Source organism: Strix uralensis, chromosome 2, assembly GCF_047716275.1.
Source record: "Strix uralensis isolate ZFMK-TIS-50842 chromosome 2, bStrUra1, whole genome shotgun sequence".
Lineage (NCBI taxonomy): Eukaryota > Metazoa > Chordata > Aves > Strigiformes > Strigidae > Strix > Strix uralensis.
This window is the reverse complement of record NC_133973.1, coordinates 138,514,846-138,536,861: the sequence shown is the minus strand read 5'-3', so window position 1 is coordinate 138,536,861 and position 22,016 is coordinate 138,514,846. Positions and strand designations below refer to the sequence as shown.

Sequence of the window (22,016 nt, the reverse complement as noted above, 5' to 3'; positions counted from 1 at the left end):
CCAGCCCTTGCAGCTTGCCAACTTTCCAAAACTCCCTCAGAAGAGGACTTTTGTAGCCCAAAGGCCCTGTCCCCTCAATCTTCTTGGTGAAAGCTGCCAGGAGCAGTGATTAGACACGGCAATCTTAACTTGGAAGACACCTCCCCAGGTAGCTGCAGCGGCACCTTGTAAGAGCAACCAGAAGCAGAAGAAACAGGGCAAGTGCTGGATGTAAAATCAAGACACAAGAGTTCCAGCCTTACCCAGATTTGCCCTGTGAACACAGCAAACCTTTGCACACTACTGAAACACAGCCTTGGCATTACTTCAGCCCCTTCCACGTGTTTTGCTTAACCCCAGACCTTCAAAACGACACAACAGCAGCCCCCCTGCTGAGTTAAGCATGGTTGCCCCAGCACACAGAGGTTTTCTGCTTATGTGCCTCATTTTACACGACACAAACCAGCAGATGGTTCTCTGGAAGGAACTGTGCACTGGGCTCGCAAACAAGGCCCCAGCCTCCAGCTGCTTCAATTCACTTTTAATCAAAAAAAAGTGTTCCCAAAGTACCACCACTCATTCCTTCAACATTCCACATTTTATTGAGTTTGGCTGGATTGAAGGGTTAGTTGTATGGTACATGAGTTCAATAAATATTTAAGAACTGGATGATGGAGCCCCATCACATTTGAGCAAGGAGTTAAGAACATAGAACAGTAAAAATGTATTTTTAAAAGATCAAATATCTAGCTGGGGTGGATAAATGCAACTCTTGGGGGAAAAAAAAAGATGGTGTGTGCACTTCAGGTGGCTTTCCGGCCAAGGACAGCATGGAAGCCCATTACCAGAAAACTGACTGATAAATTAGAGCAGGTTTTTAGTACAGAATAAAATGCACTGCAGCATTTCCTGGTCTGAACTGAGAAGGAATATTTACCAAGGCTCTGCCCTGCCAGGCTGGGTGGAGAAGATGAACTCTCCAGGTAACAATGCACCTGCCATCAGTCTGCTCCCTTAAAAAGCTTTTTGGAAAGGGAGGAGGAGGGGACACAGTAGCAGTGGTGGGAGAAGGGTCTCGCTGGCAGATGTGTGCAGACTCCAGCTTCCCAAGCTTAACAGAAATTGCTCCTTTGCTGTGACAGGCAGCCCAGCGAGTGCACCACACACTTAGCCGAGGGATGATTTCCTGATGTCTTATCACAGCAAAGGAAAAGATACTAGTCAGGTCTGCTTCTTTCTCTGAAGACACGAGTAACAGTCGTTATTAAATGAAAAGAATTCCCTGAAGTCCCCAGACAGAGCTCTAAGGTAAGTGGCATTAGCACTGACCCTCTCTGCTCAGAAGTCCTGCCTACAGGGTTCAACGTAAGACCATTCAAGAGCACTTAAGTTTTCCAGAAGCCCAGCTACTAAAGCGATATACAAACTTGTTATGCACCCTACCATACCTGTGCACCAGCCCCAGCCGGCCGGGGAAGCTACAACCCCCACTGTGCTCCCCCCTGCTGCCGCAGTCCCAGCAAACCTCTACGTCCCAGAGTTAGACCGGGTGCTTCTATCTTCGGAGGACTCCAGCCGGGGTGGGGGAGGCTTTGCCGGCGCTGCGGGGGGGATGCGTTAGGAGCCGCACATCATACACTCCTCCCGGTTCTCCAGGGAGCACACCATGGCTGCTTTGTTCCTCTCCTTCTCTTCCTCTTCCTTGGAGGCTTTCTCCCGCTCCCGGAGCTTCTCTTTGTTCAGGGTGAACTGGATGGGGTTGGCAGCTGGTTTTGTCCTTAGGTAGTACATGCCGGTCTTCAGACCCTGCAGAGCAGAAGCACGAGCGTTAAGAGCCACGGGCTGGGCAAGCGGCACAGCCAAAGCGAGCCACCAAGGCCACCCCCTCCACTGCACTGGCTGCACGCTCGTGTCTAGTAGCCAGGATTAACGGAGCAATGCTACCCACATCCGCAGCTTTAGCGCTCCAGAGAGGCGTTCCCCTAGTAACAGCAGGTTTTTGGAAGGAAACAGCCCTTTCCCCTTCCAAGAACGGGTGAGACCAACTTGTCAGGCCAGAAGGGAGCAGCCCCGTTGGCTCTGTGCTCTGAACGAGCCCCCGGCCCCGCGCACAGACCTGCTTCCAGCCGTAGAAGTGCATGCTGGTGAGTTTGCCGTAGTTGGGCTCAGCAATGTGGATGTTGAGAGACTGGCTCTGGTCGATGAAAGCGCCTCTGTCTGCTGCCATCCTGAGGATGGTTTTCTGGGAGATCTCCCACACTGTCTTGTAGAGCTGCTTCAGGTCATCGGGAATCTCGGGTATGTTCTGAAAGGCACAGGGAAAGTTTTGCTGTGCAGCGTAACCACTGACTGCCCAAATGTTGATATTTATAAAATCAAATGCTTCACCAACTGCTAAGACTTCAGCAATCCTGACAAGGACTAAGGCTTTTTGCAGCTGAACTCTGTCACTGAATCCAAGCATCTGAAAGCACCCAAGCACAAAGAAACCTGCTGAAACAGGACAGCTCCTTCAGGGGAATCTGAGAGAAAAAGCTGTTTGCAAACAGACCGTTACTGCTTCGCCCTAAAGAGTTGTGAGGTCTTACAAAAAGCAGTCCAGCAGCTAGTACCCCTTCGAGCTTCATGACGAGGGGGATGCGCTTTGCTAGTGTGCATGATGCCACGCGCAAGAGTTGCAGCAGCATTTCGAACTCCACAGTTTAAAGGATTCGTCCCACACTGACTCTTCCACATGTAACTGCTGGATCTGGATGTCATACACTCAGCCCGCCCCAGGCCGACTCCCCACTACAAAACTACCCCTTGATAATCTTCATGATAAATGAGAACCCAAGCAATTTGCAGAACCTGCCTGAAGTAAAGCAGCCTGACTCGGTATTTGTTCCCGCAATAATTAGCAGCACATTTCCACTGGGCTTCTCTGTCACATGGAAAGCTCCAGCAGGAGCAAATCACTGCCAAGATCAAACACGTGCCCCCACACTTCTAAGGGAAACGCCTCACGTCGCAGCTCTTCCTCCCCAGGCCAGCTGAGTCCCTCCCACACAGGGGAGCCCCCCAGGAACCCCTGTGCCGTTCTCCCGGCTTTCTCACGCGTACCTGGATAGAGCCGTTGTGGGCGATGATTTGGTTTTTCATCTCCTCGTTCCACAGGCTCCTCTCTGTGAGATCTTTCAGCAGGTGGGGATTCACAACCTGTAAGGGTCAAAGGCCAAAGAATGAAAGCACTGTCCATACTCTGCTGAGCCAGGCGCCCTGCTCAAGGCAGACACAGCATCCTAGAGGAGGCAAATCCACCCCAAGGGGCACAGGTTTTGAAATGGTTAAAGACGACCCTGCACAGCACTGACACGCTCTCACCCTTCAGTCAGAAATGACCAGGCTGGGCATGAGCTTAAACCAACCCAACGGGGCACGTGTGAGATGCTGCTGGCCCCTGCAGACAACAGAGGGCTGGGCTGACGCCAGCCTGGGCCCGAACGAGCAGGACAGGAACGGCCGAATTCCTGGGCGTTACAAGTGAGAACGGGGAGTGTGTGGAACTCCCCTGCGTGAGGAATGCCAGAAGATGTGAAAGGGAGAGAGCGTGGCTTACCAGGGCCACTCACCACCACCTGAATTACTAAACATGGGTGTAAACAATCATCGAGATTGGGGTCAAAAGGGAAAGAACAAAATAGGTGCAGGCTGTTTATTTGGGAAGAAAAAACCAGCGAAGTTTTGCTTGCTGGGACTGGGGGTACCTGTCCAGCAGCCCTACACAGAGGAGCAGGTAATAACCCTGTTGTTCTGACCCCACCACACATGCCTGATCTGACCCCGCGGTCGGGGGAAATGGAGTGCTTTCCCCATTTATTTATGAGTCACTACAGTATTACTAGGACAAAATTTATCTTCCCTTCTCACGCACTCCACAGAAACCAAATCTGGTCAAAGAAACAGCGATCACATCCATATGTCAGTGACTTACTAACACATCTCCTGAACACTGAGGGCTTGTATCCAAATAAACAGTTTCCATTTAATGACTATTTTCTCTAATGTAAAAGATGCTCTTCAGTTGTAAAACTTTTTTTAAAAATACATTGGTAACAACTTGCGTATCTACAAACCATTATGCAGCGTTAATGTTCTATGTCCAAGACAAAAAATAAAACCTGTCAAAAATAAGAACAATCATTTCAGTGGTTTAAGCTTTAGCTGTAAAGGAGTGGATCATCAAAATCACTTTGGATAATCTTAGAAAAAAGGAAGCTGAAAACAAATGACAGCTCATGGATGCAAAAAGTGTTTACGGTTCCATCAAAGATTTCAGAGAATTAATAAACTGACACTTTGGCCTTAACTCAAGAACCATAACTCTTGAAATTTCTTACGTTTCTCTTTTTTATGTGCTTTTCCCTAAGGCAGCTATTCCCCTCGCCTCAGAGGGCTCTGCTAACTCCAGCCTCCAGAACTCAAATTGTTTCATACTCTTTCCTAAACCCCTCTGCATCTGAGCAGCTTTTACATGACCTCCTCCCATCTCTTAGCACTTCACACACAGCTGTTTCCTCAGGACTGGGCGGAGCAGCACCATGCTCTTCATCTTCCCTCAGTAATTTCCCTATTCCTCACTCATTTAACAGTTATTCCTGCAGGTCAGCCTACCTTATTTTCTTTCCCCCTTTTTGCCCTGTTGAGAAAAAAGTGTGTGTGTGGGGGGAAGTGATAGAGCAACTTGGTGTGTAGCTGGCATTTAGCCAAGGTCAAACCACCACAAGGCCTCATGAAGGTTTTTTTCCAGACAAAAGCAGCACTTCTTCACAGTTTTGCATATTCCAGGGTAGGTGTTCCCCTCGGCACTTCCGGCCTCCGACATAAACACCTGAGCGAACCGAGTGTGGGGCCTCCACCTTCTTTCTTAGCAGTGAGAGTCATCAAAGAGGTGAAAACAGAAAAATTCTTTCCCACAGCTGCCTCGCTTACCTGAAACTCTCCCGAGAGGACTCTGCGTGTGTAGATGTTACTGGTGTAGGGCTCAATGGATTCGTTGTTGCCCAGGATCTGAGCTGTAGAAGCAGTTGGCATGGGAGAAAGGAGAAGGCTGTTTCTGACCCCGTATCTAGTGACAACAGTCATGAGTTAGAAAGCTTCAACCAAATGAGATGAGACAGAAGACCCAAGACTGCAGACGGTATAAACTGTGCTAAAGAGCCGAGAGGGCCCGTACAAGGAACGCTCAGCTCACGCGCTCAGAAATCCCACCTCCTCAGGGTCACCTGCAAACCCTCAGATTACCCGCAGTAAAAAAAGGGAAGCTCCGCTAAACTTGTAACGTGGGTCAACACGGAAGCATAAATCAAGTCTTTGCTGGTTTTATCTTTAATCAGAGGCTTTCCCAAATTCTCCAGCCATAAGAAAGGGTGCAAATCTGTCAGGCACTCCACAGCACTTGGGCAAAACCAGAACGAGCAGCCCGTGAAGAGCCTGAGGCCCCTCCATACACAGACAGCAGACAGATTTACTAAATTTAAAAATCAAACCCACACAAATTGAGCAAGTTCATTACTGGCACTTCACGTTTTAACGATTCCTGCCTTCAGGATGTTCAAGGCTCCGCTGCTCTTCCCTGTCAGTGCCCGGCTGACTCTGCCTCACTCATCACTACATTTGTGTAACAGGAACACAAACCGTTCTGCTGATGCATCCAAGGTGAAATAAGAGCTGGAGTCAGGGGGGTGGCTGCCCTCTGGCTTGTAAGAAGAAAAAGGAAAGCAAGCCATCCGCAAAACACTCTTAAAGAAAGATTTACTGGGGTGGGGGGGGAAACACATAGGGCCATTTTTCACACTCATGCCGTATCTTTTTAGTCACTCAGAACACACCGAGTGTATTTCGCATCTAATACAAACCGTGCAAGACTACTCACTTAGCAATCTTCTCCTTTAAAGCCTTCCAGTCCCAAAGCTCAGACGGGGTGACATTCCACATGTCGTACTGGAGAACCTGAAGAACACAGGCGTAGTCCAAATTAGACAGGGAGCTCTTTTCTCCGCATTTTATAGATCACATTGCAAATCGACCTGTTATTCCTGTTGACTGTTCTCTACAAATTCAGCCTCAGCAAAGCTCCCGCATCATGATCTCACAAATCTTTTAACTGCGCTAAAGGGGACAGCCAGCACAGGCCAGTCTTGCTTTTCTTCTGTTACTCCCTGCACCTCAGTTTAACTTATGCTTTTCTTACTGTGCTTAAGAAGCCAAATGATGGAGGAAAACTCCAGCACCATTTGTGCTGCAGCAACACCATCAGCCTGAGGTGTTCCAGTCACACCTCTCCTTCTGTAGCAAGGACCAGGCACAGTTGCACCGTCTGCTCCCCGCAGCGCTGGCACAGGACAGCTCCTGTACTTACTCCTTTGCTGACCGGAGACCCCTCATAGGTTTCGTACGGCCCCTGCTCCTTGGCGAGTTCACAGCTGGCTTCCAGAGCACCGTAATAAATGGTCTCAAAGATCTGCTGGTTCAAGCGCTGGGCCTCGGGACTTTCAAAGGGGTATCGCATCAGGATGAAAGCGTCCGCCAGGCCCTGCACGCCAATGCCGATGGGACGGTGGCGCCTGTTGGAGCGTTCAGCCTGCATTCAAGCAGAGAATAATCACCTTTAGCAGAACTACATCGAATCAAAATAAATAAGGTTGGAAAGGACCCCTGCGAGGAATTTCCATCCGTACCACTGGGCCAACCACTGTGCTGCAACTACCCCCCCTTCCAATTCTGCCACCTTCCCCACCGTTTGCTGCTCGGTGGGGCAGGGATTCTGTGATTTGAGGACCCAGATGAAGTTAGTTAGAAGCAATCACTGATTGTAATTGCTCAACCTGACACACAGAGGGAGCCATGATTTAGAAATGAACACTAAGCATCATCTTAAAAAGAAAAAAAAAAAAAAAAGACCAGGCCTGTGAAGACATTTAAAAACTCACGCATTCAAATTGTGCATGCTAGAAAAATCTGATCCTCATCAGCTTTGGGTTCACACTTTGGGCATGTGCTCATTTCCTCCTCCAGCACCCAGCTCCGCTGCTTCCCTTTCTGTGTTCTCGCAATGCAACAAACCCTGCTGCCATTCCTCCTCAGCAACCACCAACCCCCCTCCTGCTTTCCCTCCGGAAAGCAGTCCACGCACCCTCCCCAAAACGCCTAAAACCAACAAGCATGAGTGACTCTTCCCTGGAATGTCTCCAGGATCCTTCTCTCTGTCCCACTTGCCACTCTGTTCCTAGTGCTGTTCTGTGCTTTGTGGAAATCCTCACGCAGGAAAAAATTCCAGCTGCGGAGCCATCTCCAGGGGAGGCTTTTTCTACAACTGCTTCACCAAGGAACCGTTCTGGGTTGAGGTTCAAGAAGCCCCTAACAACGAGTCACATCTGCAAACAGGTAGTTAAGGGAACTCCCAACTCTCTCAGCGTGCCCACAGCCCCACACCAACGCGGCGCTCACCTCTGGCACGGGGTAGTAGTTGATATCAATGATTTTGTTCAGGTTTCGGACAATAACTTTGGTGACTTCGGCTAGCTTCTTGAAATCGTAGGTGTGCTCTGGAGTGACGTACATGTTCAGGGCTATAGAAGCCAAATTACAAACCGCAACCTGTGGGGGAAACACAGGGAAAGCAGGCACGCCAGGACAGCCCAGCCAAACCCCCCCAGCCTCAGCGCCACAGCACGCTCTCTGTCCAAACTATATGGAAACCAAGGATCAAGCAACCTGCAAGGCTGGAAAAACGCATTTGTCATTGCTATGCCATGAGCTAATTGACAAGCAGCTGAACAGGAGCCAGCAGTGTGCCCAGGTGGCCAAGAAAGCCAACGGCATCCTGGCTTGGATTAGAAATAGTGTGACCAGCAGAAGCAGGGAGGTGATAGTCCCCCTGTGCTCTGCACTGGTGAGGCCACACCTGGAGGGTTGTGTCCAGTTTTGGGCACCTCAATCCGAGAGAGATCTCGAGGGGCTGGAGCGAGTGCAGAGGAGGGCAACGAGGCTGGGGAAGGGCCTGGAGAATAAATCCTGTGAGGAGAGATTGAAGGAGCTGGGACTGTTCAGTGTGAGGAGGAGAAGGTGAGGGGAGACCTCATCACTCTCTACAGCTCCCTGAAAGGACGTTGTAGAGAGGTTGGTGCTGGTCTCTTCTCCCAGGGAATTAGTGACAGAACAAGAGGGAACGGCTTTAAACTGCAACAGGGGAGGTTCAGACTGGGCATGAGGAACAAATGTTTCCCAGCAAGAGTGGTCAGAGAGTGGAACAGGCTGCCCAGGGAGGGGGTGGAGTCCCCATCCCTGGGTGTGTTTAAGGGCCGTTTGGATGAGCTGTGGGGGGATGTGGGGTAGGGGAGAACTTTGTAGAGTCGGGCTGAGGGTTGGACTCGATGATCCCGAGGGGCTTTTCCAACCTGAATGATTCTGTGATTCTGACCTGTCAAAAGGGTAACAACAGTTCAAAAAGCTTCAGTAGAAATCAGTATTACCACAAAAAATTCAGTTCTCTGGCCCGGTCAATCCTATTGCCTGCAAGCCACCCTTACATAAACTAAGCCTAACTGTTTCTTGTGTTGCCAGAACCAGCAGCTGATCTCAAGGAGATCCAGGCTGTATTAGGGCATTTTCTTGGTCATTTTTTAACACTAGCATTATTTCCAACCCCAGGAGAATTGAAAGAAGTCAGCTAAGATTTCTTGTGTGGCGCAGGCAGGTAGGCTGGCTCTCCACCTCTTCGAGGCTACGCAGGATTTTACGAACATGCCAAAGCATGTGAGCTAAAGAACAACTGGCTCAGGCAGCACGAACAGATATGTTCAGTTACAACAGCCTCAGGAGCTTTCCCGCACTAGAAATCCCCCCTGCTCTGCTGGCACTAACTCATTTCTATGTCCTTCCTTCACCTTTGTTGGCAATGCTGCGTCCCAAACATCGCACAACCTTGGAGCAGCAAGATTAGGGTAGTACATGGGGAACTCAGAGGGAATTGTTACTGAGATGTAAGTCTGGGGGTAAGAGAGGTATGGTTTTACTAAATCATTTGCCGAAGAGACGCTTACGTCAGCTACCAGCCAGGCAAAGAGCTCGTTTCTCCCTCAGGCTCTCAGAGGTTCGCTTTGAGGGGTATCTTGTTTTATACCAAACCCTCCACAGGAGTTGGAAGGGTTGGGAAAACCCACATACAGAGTCAGTGGACTCGGGTCAAAACATCCCCAGAATTTTCTTGGCTCCCCATTCCCTTCCCCAGCCAGTCAGGCACATTCTAGAAGGCTGTCAGAGGAGCAGTCACAGCTTTCCTAAATGCTGCGGGTTCCTATTCTCCACCTACCTCATCTTTGCTGGTGTACTCCACTATTTCTGTGCACAGGTTGCTGCATTTGATGGTCCCCAAGTTCTGCTGGTTGCTCTTCCGGTTGCAAGAGTCCTTGTAGAGCATGTAGGGTGTGCCAGTCTCCGTCTGAGACTCAATGATAGCGTACCAGAGCTGCTGGGCCTTCACCACTCTGCGGACGCGGCCTTGCTTCTCGTAACTGCAACAGAGCACACGCTGCTTAGGAATTCCCAGGGAAAGACAAGCATTTTTAACACTTTTTTTAACCTTTTTTTACCTCATGGCCCTCTACAACTCCCTGAAAGGAGGGTGCAGAGAGGGGGGATGAGTCTCTTGAGCCAAGGAACCAGCGGCAGGCCAAGAGGGAATGGCCTCAAGCTGCGCCAGGGCAGGGTCAGACTGGCTCTTAGGAAGGATTTCTTTGCAGAAGGGGTTGTTGGGCGTTGGAATGGGCTGCCCAGGGCAGGGGGGGAGTCCCCATCCCTGGAGGGGTTGAAGAGTCGGGCTGACCCAGCGCTGAGGGATCTGGTGGAGTTGGGAACGGTCAGGGTGAGGTTCATGGTTGGACTGGAGGAGCTTCAAGGGCTTTTCCAACCAGATGATTCTGGGATTCTGTGAACACAACATCAGGTTCCCGGGCAGGCAAGACCCTGTTCACTTCTGACCTGTGTGAACTCTGAACTAGCCAGGAGAGGCTTAACAGCAGGGTATCAAGACTGTCCTTGTCCAAAGGAAATAGAAATCTTTCCCTACAAGATCCTACACAATCTGTTCAGAACAAACCCATTGACCACTTTAAGCAGGGGATCACTTCAGAATTTCCCCTCTAACAAGCTAAAACAATCATTCCTACATACTTCTGTCTTGAGCAGGTCCCAGCTTGAAGCAGACATCCCCATCTTTGCCCTCTTACCAGTCTGATAACAGAACTCACTGACCACTGACCAGCCAACACCACAAACCTGTGCTTTGGCACCGGGATATCACACAAGGGCAGTTCTGGGAGTGGGTGACCACTCCTTAAAAGCCTGTTCACTTTTCTTACCTCTCATACAGTTTCTCAAATTCCTCTCCCCAGACCTCATCTAGGCCAGGACACTCATTTGGACACATTAGGGACCAGTCCTGTAAGAAAGAAAAAATATTCACAGAAAATCTTCAGGCACCCTGTTAATTAAAGGCATTCAACTCCATCAGCAGATCCTGCTGTGAACAGGAACATGTCAACTACAATTTCCATCCCGAAAAACCAGGAACCAACTCTGCCAGCAGCCATGGGGAAGGTGTTTGTCAGACTAGCCAGATTTATTTAAAAATTAATTATATGAATATTTATGACCAAACTGCAGCCCTGAAATGACTGGCTCTCAAGATATAACCCATCTGAAAGCAAATACAAGCAGTCCTATGAAGATCAATTTACTGAGAAGATTTTGATGCTTTAAGGAAACTCCAGAGCAAAAGTTTAGCATTAACAGCACAAGCACAAAAGTCATGGGCTGCAATATTAAGCACTGAAGCAACATATCCCACTGGAGTGCTCCAACTCCACTCTCTGCCTGCACAGCCTGGCTCTCAAAGAAGGTGCAGCAGCTCCTTCAGGCAGTTCCTTCACTGACAGGACAGCTCTGCAGCCCTTCACCAACTCCTCCCAGCACTGGGCCCTGGTTCTCCACTCACACCCTTCTTCTGCACCAATCAAGCTTCCTACCTGGTTGGTTTCAACTCGCTTCATGAAGAGATCAGGAATCCAGAGGGCAAAGAAAAGGTCTCTGGCTCGCTGCTCTTCTTTCCCAGTGTTCTTCTTTAAGTCAAGAAACTCAAAGATGTCCAAATGCCACGGCTCCAGGTAGATGGCAAAAGCCCCGGGTCTCTGAAACATAAAACATAGCCAAGATCAGAACAAACCACCCTTGAAAACAAGATCTCCTGCACTGCTCCCGAGTGCACACAATTATCTCGTTACGGCTATTCAATATGCTTTTTTGCATTATTCTTGCTCTCGGTTACTGGAACCGGGCCATGTTACTAGTTCCGGATTGTCAATAAACATGATTTAGTACCAAAATTATATTTCCTCTGTGTAAACAGGAGCCTGACAAATCTCTGATTTACTTATTGTGTCACTGAGCTCTGGACTATGTGAAGATAAAGGATCCAGAAGCTTCCTACAGTCTTATACCTTAATTCACTATAGGGCATTCAAGGAGCGACTAATAACCAGGGCCAGAGGCTGCTCTAATGTGCATGTCCCGCAGCAGCCTGAAGACATGACCTGATGCACAGTGAAAGGGGAACACCAGGATATCAGCCAGACGGGGGGAAAATGCCTTATTTTAATCATGTGTCACTGGGTCAGTCTTTCAGAGATGTGGAACCTCTCCCTCTGACCCGGGGTCCCCTTCGTGACCCCCATTTAACAGAAAGCCAGTACCTTGTTTCCGCCTTGATCCACGTAACGGGCAGTGTTGTTGTAGACCCTCAGCATCGGAACAAGCCCATTGGAATTTCCGTTTGTCTGCAGAGGCACAGGAAAACCATCAATACTGAAAAGCAACCGCCTGGAGAGATGGGCCTACATTTGCCTTATGCCTGCAGAACTCCTGTGCTGAAGCAGGAGGAACCCACCACCCCAAACAGTTACTTGGTAGCCCCGTCCCCCTCTGGGTTTTTTTTAAATAGACAAAAATGTATCTATCAGCTACGGGTCCCCGAGTTACCTCCTAACTTTTCCTCTGTGTTATGTGACCCACAGGCTTGCAGAGGTTATAAACACTGTGACAAGAAAAGCAAACGCACCCCCACAGCGATCCTGAGCAGTCAGACACCCAAAGAGGGAAAGGGCTCCCGCAGGAGTCTCTGAGCACGTTCCCAGGCTGCTAACCTAACCAAGTTGGAATTGTCTCATCAAACAGTGGAGTAAGATCCTCTTTTTGGAAGAACGTCTATTAAGAAGCCAAAACACCACGGGAAACCAAGCTTTTTGCCTTAGAGGCTACTGAGAAGGGAAGGACTACTGAGCTAGGCTGACTGCTGTCTCGAACTGAGTCGGTAGAAGCCGCATTGATTTGGCAACTGAAATACAGACATTTCCTGAAGTCAGGAGGTTAACCTCTGCTGGGAACACCAGCTGCACTCTCACCCCAGCAATGTAGCTGCCCGTGGCTCGGATACAGCTCACAGCAAGGCCAATCCCACCAGCAGACTTGGAGATCAGCGCACACTGCTTGAGAGTGTCGTAGATGCCCTCAATGCTGTCATCCTTCATGCACAGCAGGAAACAGCTAAAGAAAGCAAATAGCTTTAGCATACAAAGAGTAAACCAAAAAAAAAGTCAAGAAGTATTTCACCAGGGCTGCAGAAAAACAAGGCTAAACACTGACTCTTTAACATGCTACACAAAGCAAATAAATGAAGCAAAACCAGAGCTTGCAAAGTGGAATAAAGGATACTTTTGGAAAACATCACCAGCAATAGTTGTATTACTGTTACCTGGGTTAGCAAAGCAAAACGTTTTTTACATCCTATCAGTTACGCTTGCTACTTGTAGCATGTTTTAGGAAACAATTACCAGGATTCATTTTGTAATCCACAGGAGACCACACACATAAGTAACTTCTAAATAAAATTCAGCCATGTAAACACTTCCATTAGCTTCAGAAGCTTACAGAAACCTGGGTATTCTTCCACCAAGACTACACTAGGTACCAGGTTAAATTTGACAGCAGTTTCTCAAAACTTCCTAAACCAATCACAGAAATACAGCTACTACTTTTAGAAGTTGTGAAAGCATCTCATTTGAACAGACCCGATCTCCAAAACTTTATCTTCATCCAGTTCTGCACTGAGTGAACTTGAAAGCCAAAGGTACCTGGAGAGCTGAGGCCGGTTGGTGCCTGCATTGAAGAGTGTGGGGGAGGCGTGGGTAAACCACCTCTCAGAGAGCAGATTGTAGGTTTCAATGGCAGCATCGATGTCGTCTTTGTGGATCCCCACCGACACTCTCATCAGCATGTGCTGAGGACGCTCAGCAACTAAACGTGAAAAGCAAAGGAGAGAAGAGAATGTCAGTATGACACGACTGGCACAGACGGACATAGGGGTCGGAGCAGCGAGCTACAAACAACGTGCAAACTGAGAGCCACAGAATAATTCAGGTTGGAAGGAACTTCAAGAGGTCTCCAGTCCAATCTCCCGCTCAAAGAAGAGTCAGCTAAGAGAATCACACCAGTTTGCTCAGGACTTTATCCAGTCAGGTTTTGAAAAAACTCCAGGACGGGGACTGCAAAACCCCTCTCAACAACCTGCTCCAGCACTCGACTGTCTCAGGGGGGGGGGGGAAAAAACCCAAACCCACCTGTATGGACCACTAAAATCCAGTTAAACATCCAATCCAGGTCTATTATTTTACAACGAAGCTCTCACCCTTCGGGTGTCCAAGGATTGTCATGCTAAGGGCCTGCAGTAACTGGCCCTGGCAGCAGAGCAGCTCTTTCAACTTAACTCTATTAAAAAGTGCTTAGCACTGGGGAACAAGTTATCAGCTGTACAGGAACTTCTTCATCTCCTAAATCCCAAAGAGGCAGCTTTCAAAGTACTGGGGCACTCGGGCAGGTGAAGCACAATTGTCAGGTCACACTGCTGTTACCCGGATGCCCACGTAAACTCGTTACAGCGCTGCTCTTCAACGAGCACACTGCTGCCACCAAAACAATGCCAGACCCTTAGCCTACAAAAAGAAGCTGTGCATGCCCAGAGAACACCTACTGCAAAGGTTTTGCTAGTTTTTTAAACCAGTACACAGTGCTTTCACTGGAGTGCTTCATGGAAAGCTAGGGGGTAGCCACTTTGCCCCCTCAACGCCTGCTCTGAGCTACGGTCTTGGCTTTTAAGTAATACCTTAGGTTGATACAGACAGTTCGTACCTTTTGAGTTGATTTTCAGCAAGTAGGAGCGTTCTAGAGTCTTTAAAAAAAAAGAGAATGCAGTTTAGTAGACATGCAGATTTCAGTTTTTTTAAAAAATCAGCTCTGAATTCAAGCATCTTCATGCTCCTCATCCCAGGCTTTGGTAGAAGCCCCAACCCTGCACTCCACTCCTCCTCTCAGTAATGGCCCCGGGTATTAGGTGACTAATGACTATAAAAACCAGAAATCCACTGTAAGATTCCCACACTGAGGACTCTACGCTTTGCACTACGGAGCGGTGGCGGAGCCAGCAGCCGCAAGGTTCAGCGCTGCCTCTCAGCCCCCGGTGAGTTACGGCTAGAAGCCAAGGGAGTGCTTGTTCCCCACAACCCCACCCCTCCTTAAAAAATTGCCAGTTTTACCAGGAAAACGCTTTCCAGACAACCTGCATCACAGGCTGCCGTGCTGGGTGTTGAACGCACAAATGACAGACGGGGCAAGATGCCTTTTAAGCTTGTGCCCGATGGTTTGCAGCAGTAATTACAGGAGGGGATGTCAGGAATTGCACATTTATACGCATATAGAAACACCCCCTCCCTTCATGGTCCCCTCTTTCCATCCTGGCCTATTTCTGCAGCTGCTCTGCTCTTTACACACTAGTTGTTTCCTCACTGCAGACTCCTTCCCCCAGACCAGAAGGCGCCGTATCAGGTGTGCCGATACTCCAGAGCCCCCCAGATCTCTCCGAGATTCACAAGAACCATCAGAAGCACCCAGTGCTGTGGAACAGTGAAATTCTCTCCAGCTCGCCCCTCCGGGGACCCCACTGCGTCACACCTGAAAACAACCCAGCAAAGAACAGCACGGGCAGCAGGACCAGATGGTGGGGGCTCAGGAGACGGGACTGGTTGTGGGGGAGATGTTCCAGCAGCACGGAAGACGGCAAACGCGTGGGATGACACACTGAGAACAACTGTTACACGAAACCAGGGGGAAAACCAAAACTGCCTTTTTTGGTTTATTAAGAATCAGATTTGTTTCCTTGAGGAATGGCACAAGCTGGGAAGCTTTCAGCAACATGCAGTGCTGTCCGCTGCAAAACAGTTAGAGCCCAACAGCTAAAATACTGTAGTAGCCACGGGTACACAACGAAGCCAAGAAGAAAGTACATAATTCAGCCAGCCAACAGCTTTATGCAGGTACCCTTAGTGCTTCACAAACCCTCTGATGTCCCACCTACTCCAGTGCCCTCCTTGCCTAAAGCTAGGTGACTCTGCAGGTATTCCCATCCTTCCCAAAAGAACAACATCAAAACAGCAGTCTTCATTATCATGCTTTTTACCTTAAAACCAAAATAGTTGTAGGAGAAGTCTCTGTCATAGATAATGGCAGAATTCAGGCGCTGAGAGGAAATAATAGAGAGAAAAATTTACATTTACAATCAGCTTTTTCTTGCCTCACCTTAAGGTATAACAGTGCCATCATTGTTTGCCATTTCTGGCCTCAAAGCTCCAGTGAAACAGATAGCAGGATCAGAGGACTAAAGTAGGGAGGAGCGCTTAGCTTGAAACAAGAAATGCACAGTTTTAACATTTTTTTTTTTTCCACGTACAATGCACAATTGCTGGCTACATTTTACTGAAGTCTAATCAGATGCTAAGAAACACAAGATAGAATCAAAATACAAATGTGACTTTCCCGTAAGAACACAGACCTGGAGCAACTTGAAATCAGAAACCAAACCTCACCTCTCCCTTCTGTGCACACAAAACAGATTGCTACATCAAAAGGTACTTTTTCGCCAATTAATTAGTGCTGCTGATCACGACTATGAGGACATCCAGGAAAATAGATTCTGTTACAGAAACAACCTTACATGAAGGAAATTCCTGCATCCTCTCTTTTAAACTCTCCAGAACAGAGCAGTTATCACCTGCACTGGTTTCTGCATTGGCTTTTTGTCCTAAAACTAATATGGCTTGCCTAAAAGTAAGAAAAACTAATTATCTGGACTAGTTTGCTGAATTTTTAAAACTTATAAGTGGAAAAAAAAAAAAAGTTACGTACATCTTTGTTGGCCAAAACTATGTCTAGAGTTTCTTTGGAGATCATTGGCGAGTGCTTCCCATTGTGAGGGTTTACGTAGTTGTAGAGATCATCCATCACATCTGCAACAGAAAGGTGTTCAGACAGGACATCCACAGACCCGCACACGCATCATCAGCCCTTTGTTTCCAAGGATTTCACAGGCAGGACTGCTCAGCCTCTGAAATAACCCCCTCCAGCTCTACAAACGTACAACTTCTCTTCTACCTGCTCAGTACTATTACTAGTCTGTTAACCTTAAAAATGCACTTCTCTTACAGCGTTTCTGAACAGAATTTATAAGACATAATAGATGGGAAAGAAACTGGGTGCAACCTAATTTCAGTCAGTTCCATTTTTCATCAGTCTATTTATACAGATACTTTTCACAAACCAGGCAATTCAATTTTTCTTGTGACATGCCTAAAACTCACGGTTTTCATCTCCATGGCATTTTTAGTTAGCCTGGGTACTTAGTAACTTCTGCTTAAGAAAGAGATTTCCATATTTATATCCTCTAAAACTCCTACTCCCTTTCTGACTAACTGCTACTCAGGTGCCCCCAGAGAGACTCACCACTGAACACTTTCTTCGTTTCTTTGTGCAGGTTGGACACGGCAATCCTCGCTGCCAGGATAGCGTAGTCAGGGTGCTTGGTGGTCAGGGTCGCGGCCGTCTCGGCTGCCAGCGTGTCCAGTTCCACCGTCGTGACACCACTGTACAGCCCCTGAATCACTTTCATGGTGATCTGGGCCTGAACAAGGAAAATTCTGGAGGTTAGCTACCTGTTGTCAGGGAAAAGAAAATCTGGTGTTTTGGCCATTTAAGACGTAAGATATGCTTCACTATAAACAGTACCATCCGCTCTGTTTGAATAGAAAAGCAAATTAAAATGCCAAACCCTCTTGGTGAAGTACTGACTCCTAAAATTTTAAATACTGGGGCAGAAGGGAGAGCGAAGAAAGCAGAAACCGTCAATCTGGAATCACTGGCAGTTTCTTCTCTGCAGACACTTTCCTAAAGTAGCAGCCAAGTTCATAGGGAGAAAAGGCAGATTAAAACAGCACTCGCTTGGAAGTTTTGAAACTCCAAAGGAAGCTTGTCTGTATAAATGCCCGATGGGACATGGAAGTGCTACACTTAAAATTATTTCATGACAAGAGAAAAAAATCCCCAACCCTGGAAGGGCTTTTGCTTCATGGTTTAACCTAATCTTCACCTGACGGCTGGGACCTTTCATGGGAGAAGACTTGCATCTACCATCTCTAAAGTATTTTCTGCTTTCCTCTCAAGCTGATCACTACAAGAAAGGGCATATTCTGCACTGGAGAGGTCCGATCTAATGTGGTAACTCCCAAATACACTGGAAGTGCCCACAGTCTCACAAAACCAGGACATGCAATTTTCAAACCTTACTCTCTGAAAGTAAGCATGTCAGGTTAAGGATTTTTAGTACTGGCTTGTGAAGCATCTGGCACAAGAAGGTCCAAGTCCAAAAGCAGAAACTCCATTCCAGGAAGAGAGATGTCACACGCTACTGCAGAATAAATAAGAATGCAGTGCTTCATGTAAGATTTGCTTCATTATTGAGACAGCGTTAAGAGACAGGAAGAGCAGGAATCTTGCTTTTGTCCTAATCATCATCACCCTGTGTGACTGAGATCAAGCCAGTACACTTTGTGTTTCAGTAACCAAGTCACCAATGCTCCTCCTGCTCTCTAGCTATGGCTGAAGAGCACTACTCTGGGATGGAATGAACGTCAAATAATTTACAGGTGCAATTTAAGACAGAAAATCAGATCATTAGATCTTTGAGACGGGAAGAGCCTAAGTTGGCAACACCAAATGAACAGACTGGGTCTGCACATCTGCACAGAAATCTCAGAGAGATCAACGGATCCACGAGGGAGTCATCCTCAGCACAGGCTGTGGACGGAGAAGCTTACAAGAGTGGGATCAACAGGCACTCAAAATCCTACGCAGCTCGAAAAAACAAAGTAGGGATAATATAACGACAGGGGGGTTCTGTCGGACAGAAAGGGCACCTTGCTTTATTAAGAGAGGTTCAAGAGCTCCTCTCCACATAGCATTGCTCAAGCTTTGCAGATTGAAATTGAGAGCGATCTGCCAAACCCAAAATATACAAATTGGAGCAACAAACGGCTCTTCTTTTAAGCACAAGAAGCTCAATCGCTTCAGCAGTGTTTTCAGGTAAAAGTAATTTACAATAGATTGATTTTTCCCCCACCGCAGTCTCCGACTCTGTATCTGTGAAGCACAAAACCTCAGGACCCCACTAGAAGCAGCTCGTTACGAATGCATTTGCAAGAGCTCCTGCACAGGCCGCCATGCTTGGCTTTGGCCAAGGCGAGTAACCGGGTACCACCGGCTCATCGTCGCTGGCTTTCAGCGGAGATCAAAACAAGGGGCAGGGACCAGGACAGCAGGAAAAAGGACAAAAAGACTCACGGGATCAACAAAGTCGGCGTTGAGCCCGTAGCAGAGCTTCTGGATGCGTGACGTGATCTTGTCAAACATGACACGCTCTTGGCGTCCATCTGGGGGGGAAGAGGTGACTGTCACAACAGCTCCCGTTACCATAAAGAAGCAGTTCAGCACAGTATCCTCCCACCCCCACCTCGCGCAAGGAGCCAGCCCTCTTTTGGGGCAACTTGGGGCGGGAATCACCAAAGACAACCTGTTCAGGCCCAAAAAGAGAGGCTATCCCTCCACCCCGGCACGTTCCTGCTGCAGACGATCTACTACACGTGGGATCCCTCCCTCTGAGGCGCAGGTCTTGGTACAGTGAAGAAAACTGGGGAGCCCACACCCCTTCAAGGGGGGCACGAGCACCCACTACAGGGCCAGGAAATTCCCACTCTGCTACACCTAAAACTTTGCATAAACCCAGTTCTCAGGACGACCACTGCAGAGATGGGGAACTCAGCTGAGGGCCACGCACCCCCCCCAGAAGGCTGGGGGTCCCTGCTCTGGCCAAGCACTCAAGGTGTGGGGACTAAGTCCAAAGCTCATTGCCATTGGGGGGGCAGGGGGGGTCTCATCCATCACTCTTGATGTCATGGGGGGAGCTCACTCACTCCAGGGACCCCCCCCACAGTGCAGACAGGGTGCGATCCCCTCACACTCGGTGCCATGTAAGCTGCCCCCAAAGCAGAGGGGATCCCATGCTTCCACATAAAGCAGAGGGGGTCCTGTCCACCCACACTCAGTGCCATGAGAGGGGTCCCCCCAAAGCAGAGGGGATCCCATCCTTCCACATAAAGCAGGGGGGGTCCCGTCCCACCACACTCAGTACCATGAGAGGGGACACTCCCCCAACCAAAGCAGAGGGGGTCCCGTCCCCTCACACCAGGTGCCATGAGAGGGCCCACACACACACACACAAAGCAGAGGGACTGACCCCATCCCCCCACACTCGGTACCATGAGAAGGGACGCCCCCCCCACCCCCCCCTTTCCCCCGAGGAGAGAGGCGGCCCCGTGCCCTCCCCCGCGGTGCCGAGGGAAGCCCCGTGCGGCGGCGGAGAGCCCTCCCTCACCCCGCTTGACGACGTGCATGGCGGCGGTCGGCGTCCCGGCGCGCGGGTCTCTCAACGGCTGCTCAGCGCCAAGCGCGGTCTAAGCGCTTCCCGCTCCCGCCAACTGCGCTGACCCCGCGGCGCCGCCGTAGCGCTCCACCCCTCCGGCGGAGGCTGCGGGCGACATCTTGCCTCCGGGCACTGCCGCCTTCTTTGCCCTCTTCCCCCACCGCCACAACTTCAGCGCTGCCTTTCACCGTTAGCGGAGACTCGCCCCTTCCTCCATCCCCACCCTTCCCTCCTTCTCCTCCCGGGAAACACCACCCCGCCAGGGAAGACCACGCCGCTTGCCCGCTTCCAAGATGGCGGCTGCCCGGGAAGGAGGCGGTGGGACGGAAAAGGGCGGGTCAGGCCGGCGCCAGGGCGCGCCGTACGGAGCCCGCGAAGGGACAAAACGCCCCCGTCCCGCGAGAAGCAGGAGAACAATGGCAATTCCAGTCGTACTAAAGCGAGACCCAGACATAAAACTTGATGCGATCCTCCAAACGAGAGGCGGCCCCACGGCTCCCTTTCTGCCCTTGCCCCACACAGAATGCCAGGCCCCTGGGGCAGAGGCCCGTACAGGCATGGCAGTCTGTGCACCAACATGGCGCCCAGCCCAGGCCCTGCTGTGAGGGGGCTGGGGCAGGGGATGGGAGGGGAGCTGGCACCCCGTGAAGTGAAAGGCCCCCAGGGGACACAGAACCCCTGGAGGGCTCTGAAGGCCAGGACCGGGGGACACTGAGGGTGCCCCAGCTGAGGGTGACATGATGGGCACACGTCCTGCCACAAAGACCTTCTGGGATCTCAAACGAGCCCATGATTGCCATTAAAACATCAGGACAGACGGGAGGGTGAGACCCATCCCTGCCCACGTAGGCAACCACCGTCTCCTTCTGCAGTGCTTGTTCCTCACAGAGGCAGGGAAAAGTCTGGGACTCCAGACAGGGCTCACAGGCAGCGGCACTCAAAGCACCGCTGGCATTTAGGCGCATAATCCAACCCTAAACATCAGTAGTTCCTCTGCTAACCTGCTCTGAATGTCTTGGAAACCAGCAGCCGACCAGCAGCTGTGGCACTTGTGAGTCTGAAATGGCGTGATAATATCTTGTGTTTATCATTTACAGCATCTTCCTTTTCTGCACAGAGCCTGTGAAGTGCCTCTCCCCGCCACCCAGGAGCACCCTACCCGCAGGGGACGATGCTGAGCAGCTTCATACCACGAGGCCTCACCTCTGCGAGTGGGAAACGGGAAGCTGAGGTGAATACAGCACCGCAACGGAAACTTCAGGTTTTGCACTGTGAGCCTATAATCATCCAACGTACCGTTCAGCTGAGGCTAATCCTGTGAGTCTCAGAAAGAGATCCCATGCGCTTTGGTGGCACGAAGTGGCCGGAAATTCAGTTATTTATTTCTTCTGAACAGACCGCTGTCACTTCCCACATGAGGGTGTTGATTCCCTTCAGACTCTAAGCAAAAATGGCAATTACTGATTCCTCAGCACTAAGGTTGGCTTTGAAGGTGCCCAGCACACCGACAGATCAGCCTGACCCCGCTCAGCTTGAGCGAGCCAAGCAGGAGCACAGCACGGAGCCTGGCAGCCCAAAGAGCCCTCGTCTCAAAGATGTGACACAGGGAATTTTTGGAACTCATCAGGAAATGGGAATAAATTCGGGGTTGTTTCTCTGTTTTATTGGAAAAAAACTTACAGGAGGAAAAAACATGGTGTTTTGATCCATTTGAAGCCTGAGCTGTGCTCGTGGATCTTTGCCCTCAAGTTCTACTTTGTGTTTTATTTACTCTTTTTTGAAAAAACAGTAGTAGGTGGGCAGTTGTTTCATTTCATGAGAATCTGCCTGTATGTCATGGATTAAACTGCTTCAGAGGAAAACCAGCCTCCTCCCCTCCAGCACGGCTGTGGTGAGATCAGACTGACCAAGATAAACCCAACTCCTGAGAGAGGTGAGTTTTGGAAGGAAATGTAGCAACAGAACCCAAACTTCTTGAGGCTGCACAATACTTTACCTCCACCCAGCTCTGAGACAGCTGTGGCTGGAGTGGACCCTCTGTGCTAACAGGTTCTTGTTGTTACTCCTGCGCTGATTTCCACAG

At 49.5% G+C, this 22,016-nt stretch overlaps 1 protein-coding gene across 2 annotated transcripts; it reads right to left on the bottom strand.

The window, feature by feature from the left end:
* Positions 1–558: 558 nt before the first annotated feature.
* On the bottom strand, positions 559–20,249 carry RRM1 (ribonucleotide reductase catalytic subunit M1). Of its 2 annotated transcripts, none has more exons than XM_074860673.1 (19): positions 19,886–20,249; positions 18,796–18,884; positions 16,903–17,080; positions 16,309–16,409; positions 15,584–15,643; positions 14,260–14,299; positions 13,206–13,368; positions 12,477–12,618; positions 11,769–11,852; positions 11,046–11,207; positions 10,380–10,459; positions 9,332–9,533; positions 7,468–7,617; positions 6,380–6,601; positions 5,894–5,970; positions 4,951–5,086; positions 3,082–3,177; positions 2,096–2,284; positions 559–1,785 (listed from the first exon to the last, which is right to left on the bottom strand). In XM_074860673.1, exons 1-19 carry the CDS (start codon positions 19,902–19,904, stop codon positions 1,597–1,599), a joined length of 2,379 nt encoding a protein of 792 aa, XP_074716774.1. In that variant the 5' UTR covers positions 19,905–20,249; the 3' UTR covers positions 559–1,596. The 2 variants fall into 2 exon arrangements, with proteins under 2 accessions (XP_074716774.1, XP_074716775.1); XM_074860674.1 differs by lacking the exon at positions 19,886–20,249 and adding an exon at positions 17,743–17,863.
* Positions 20,250–22,016: the final 1,767 nt, after the last annotated feature.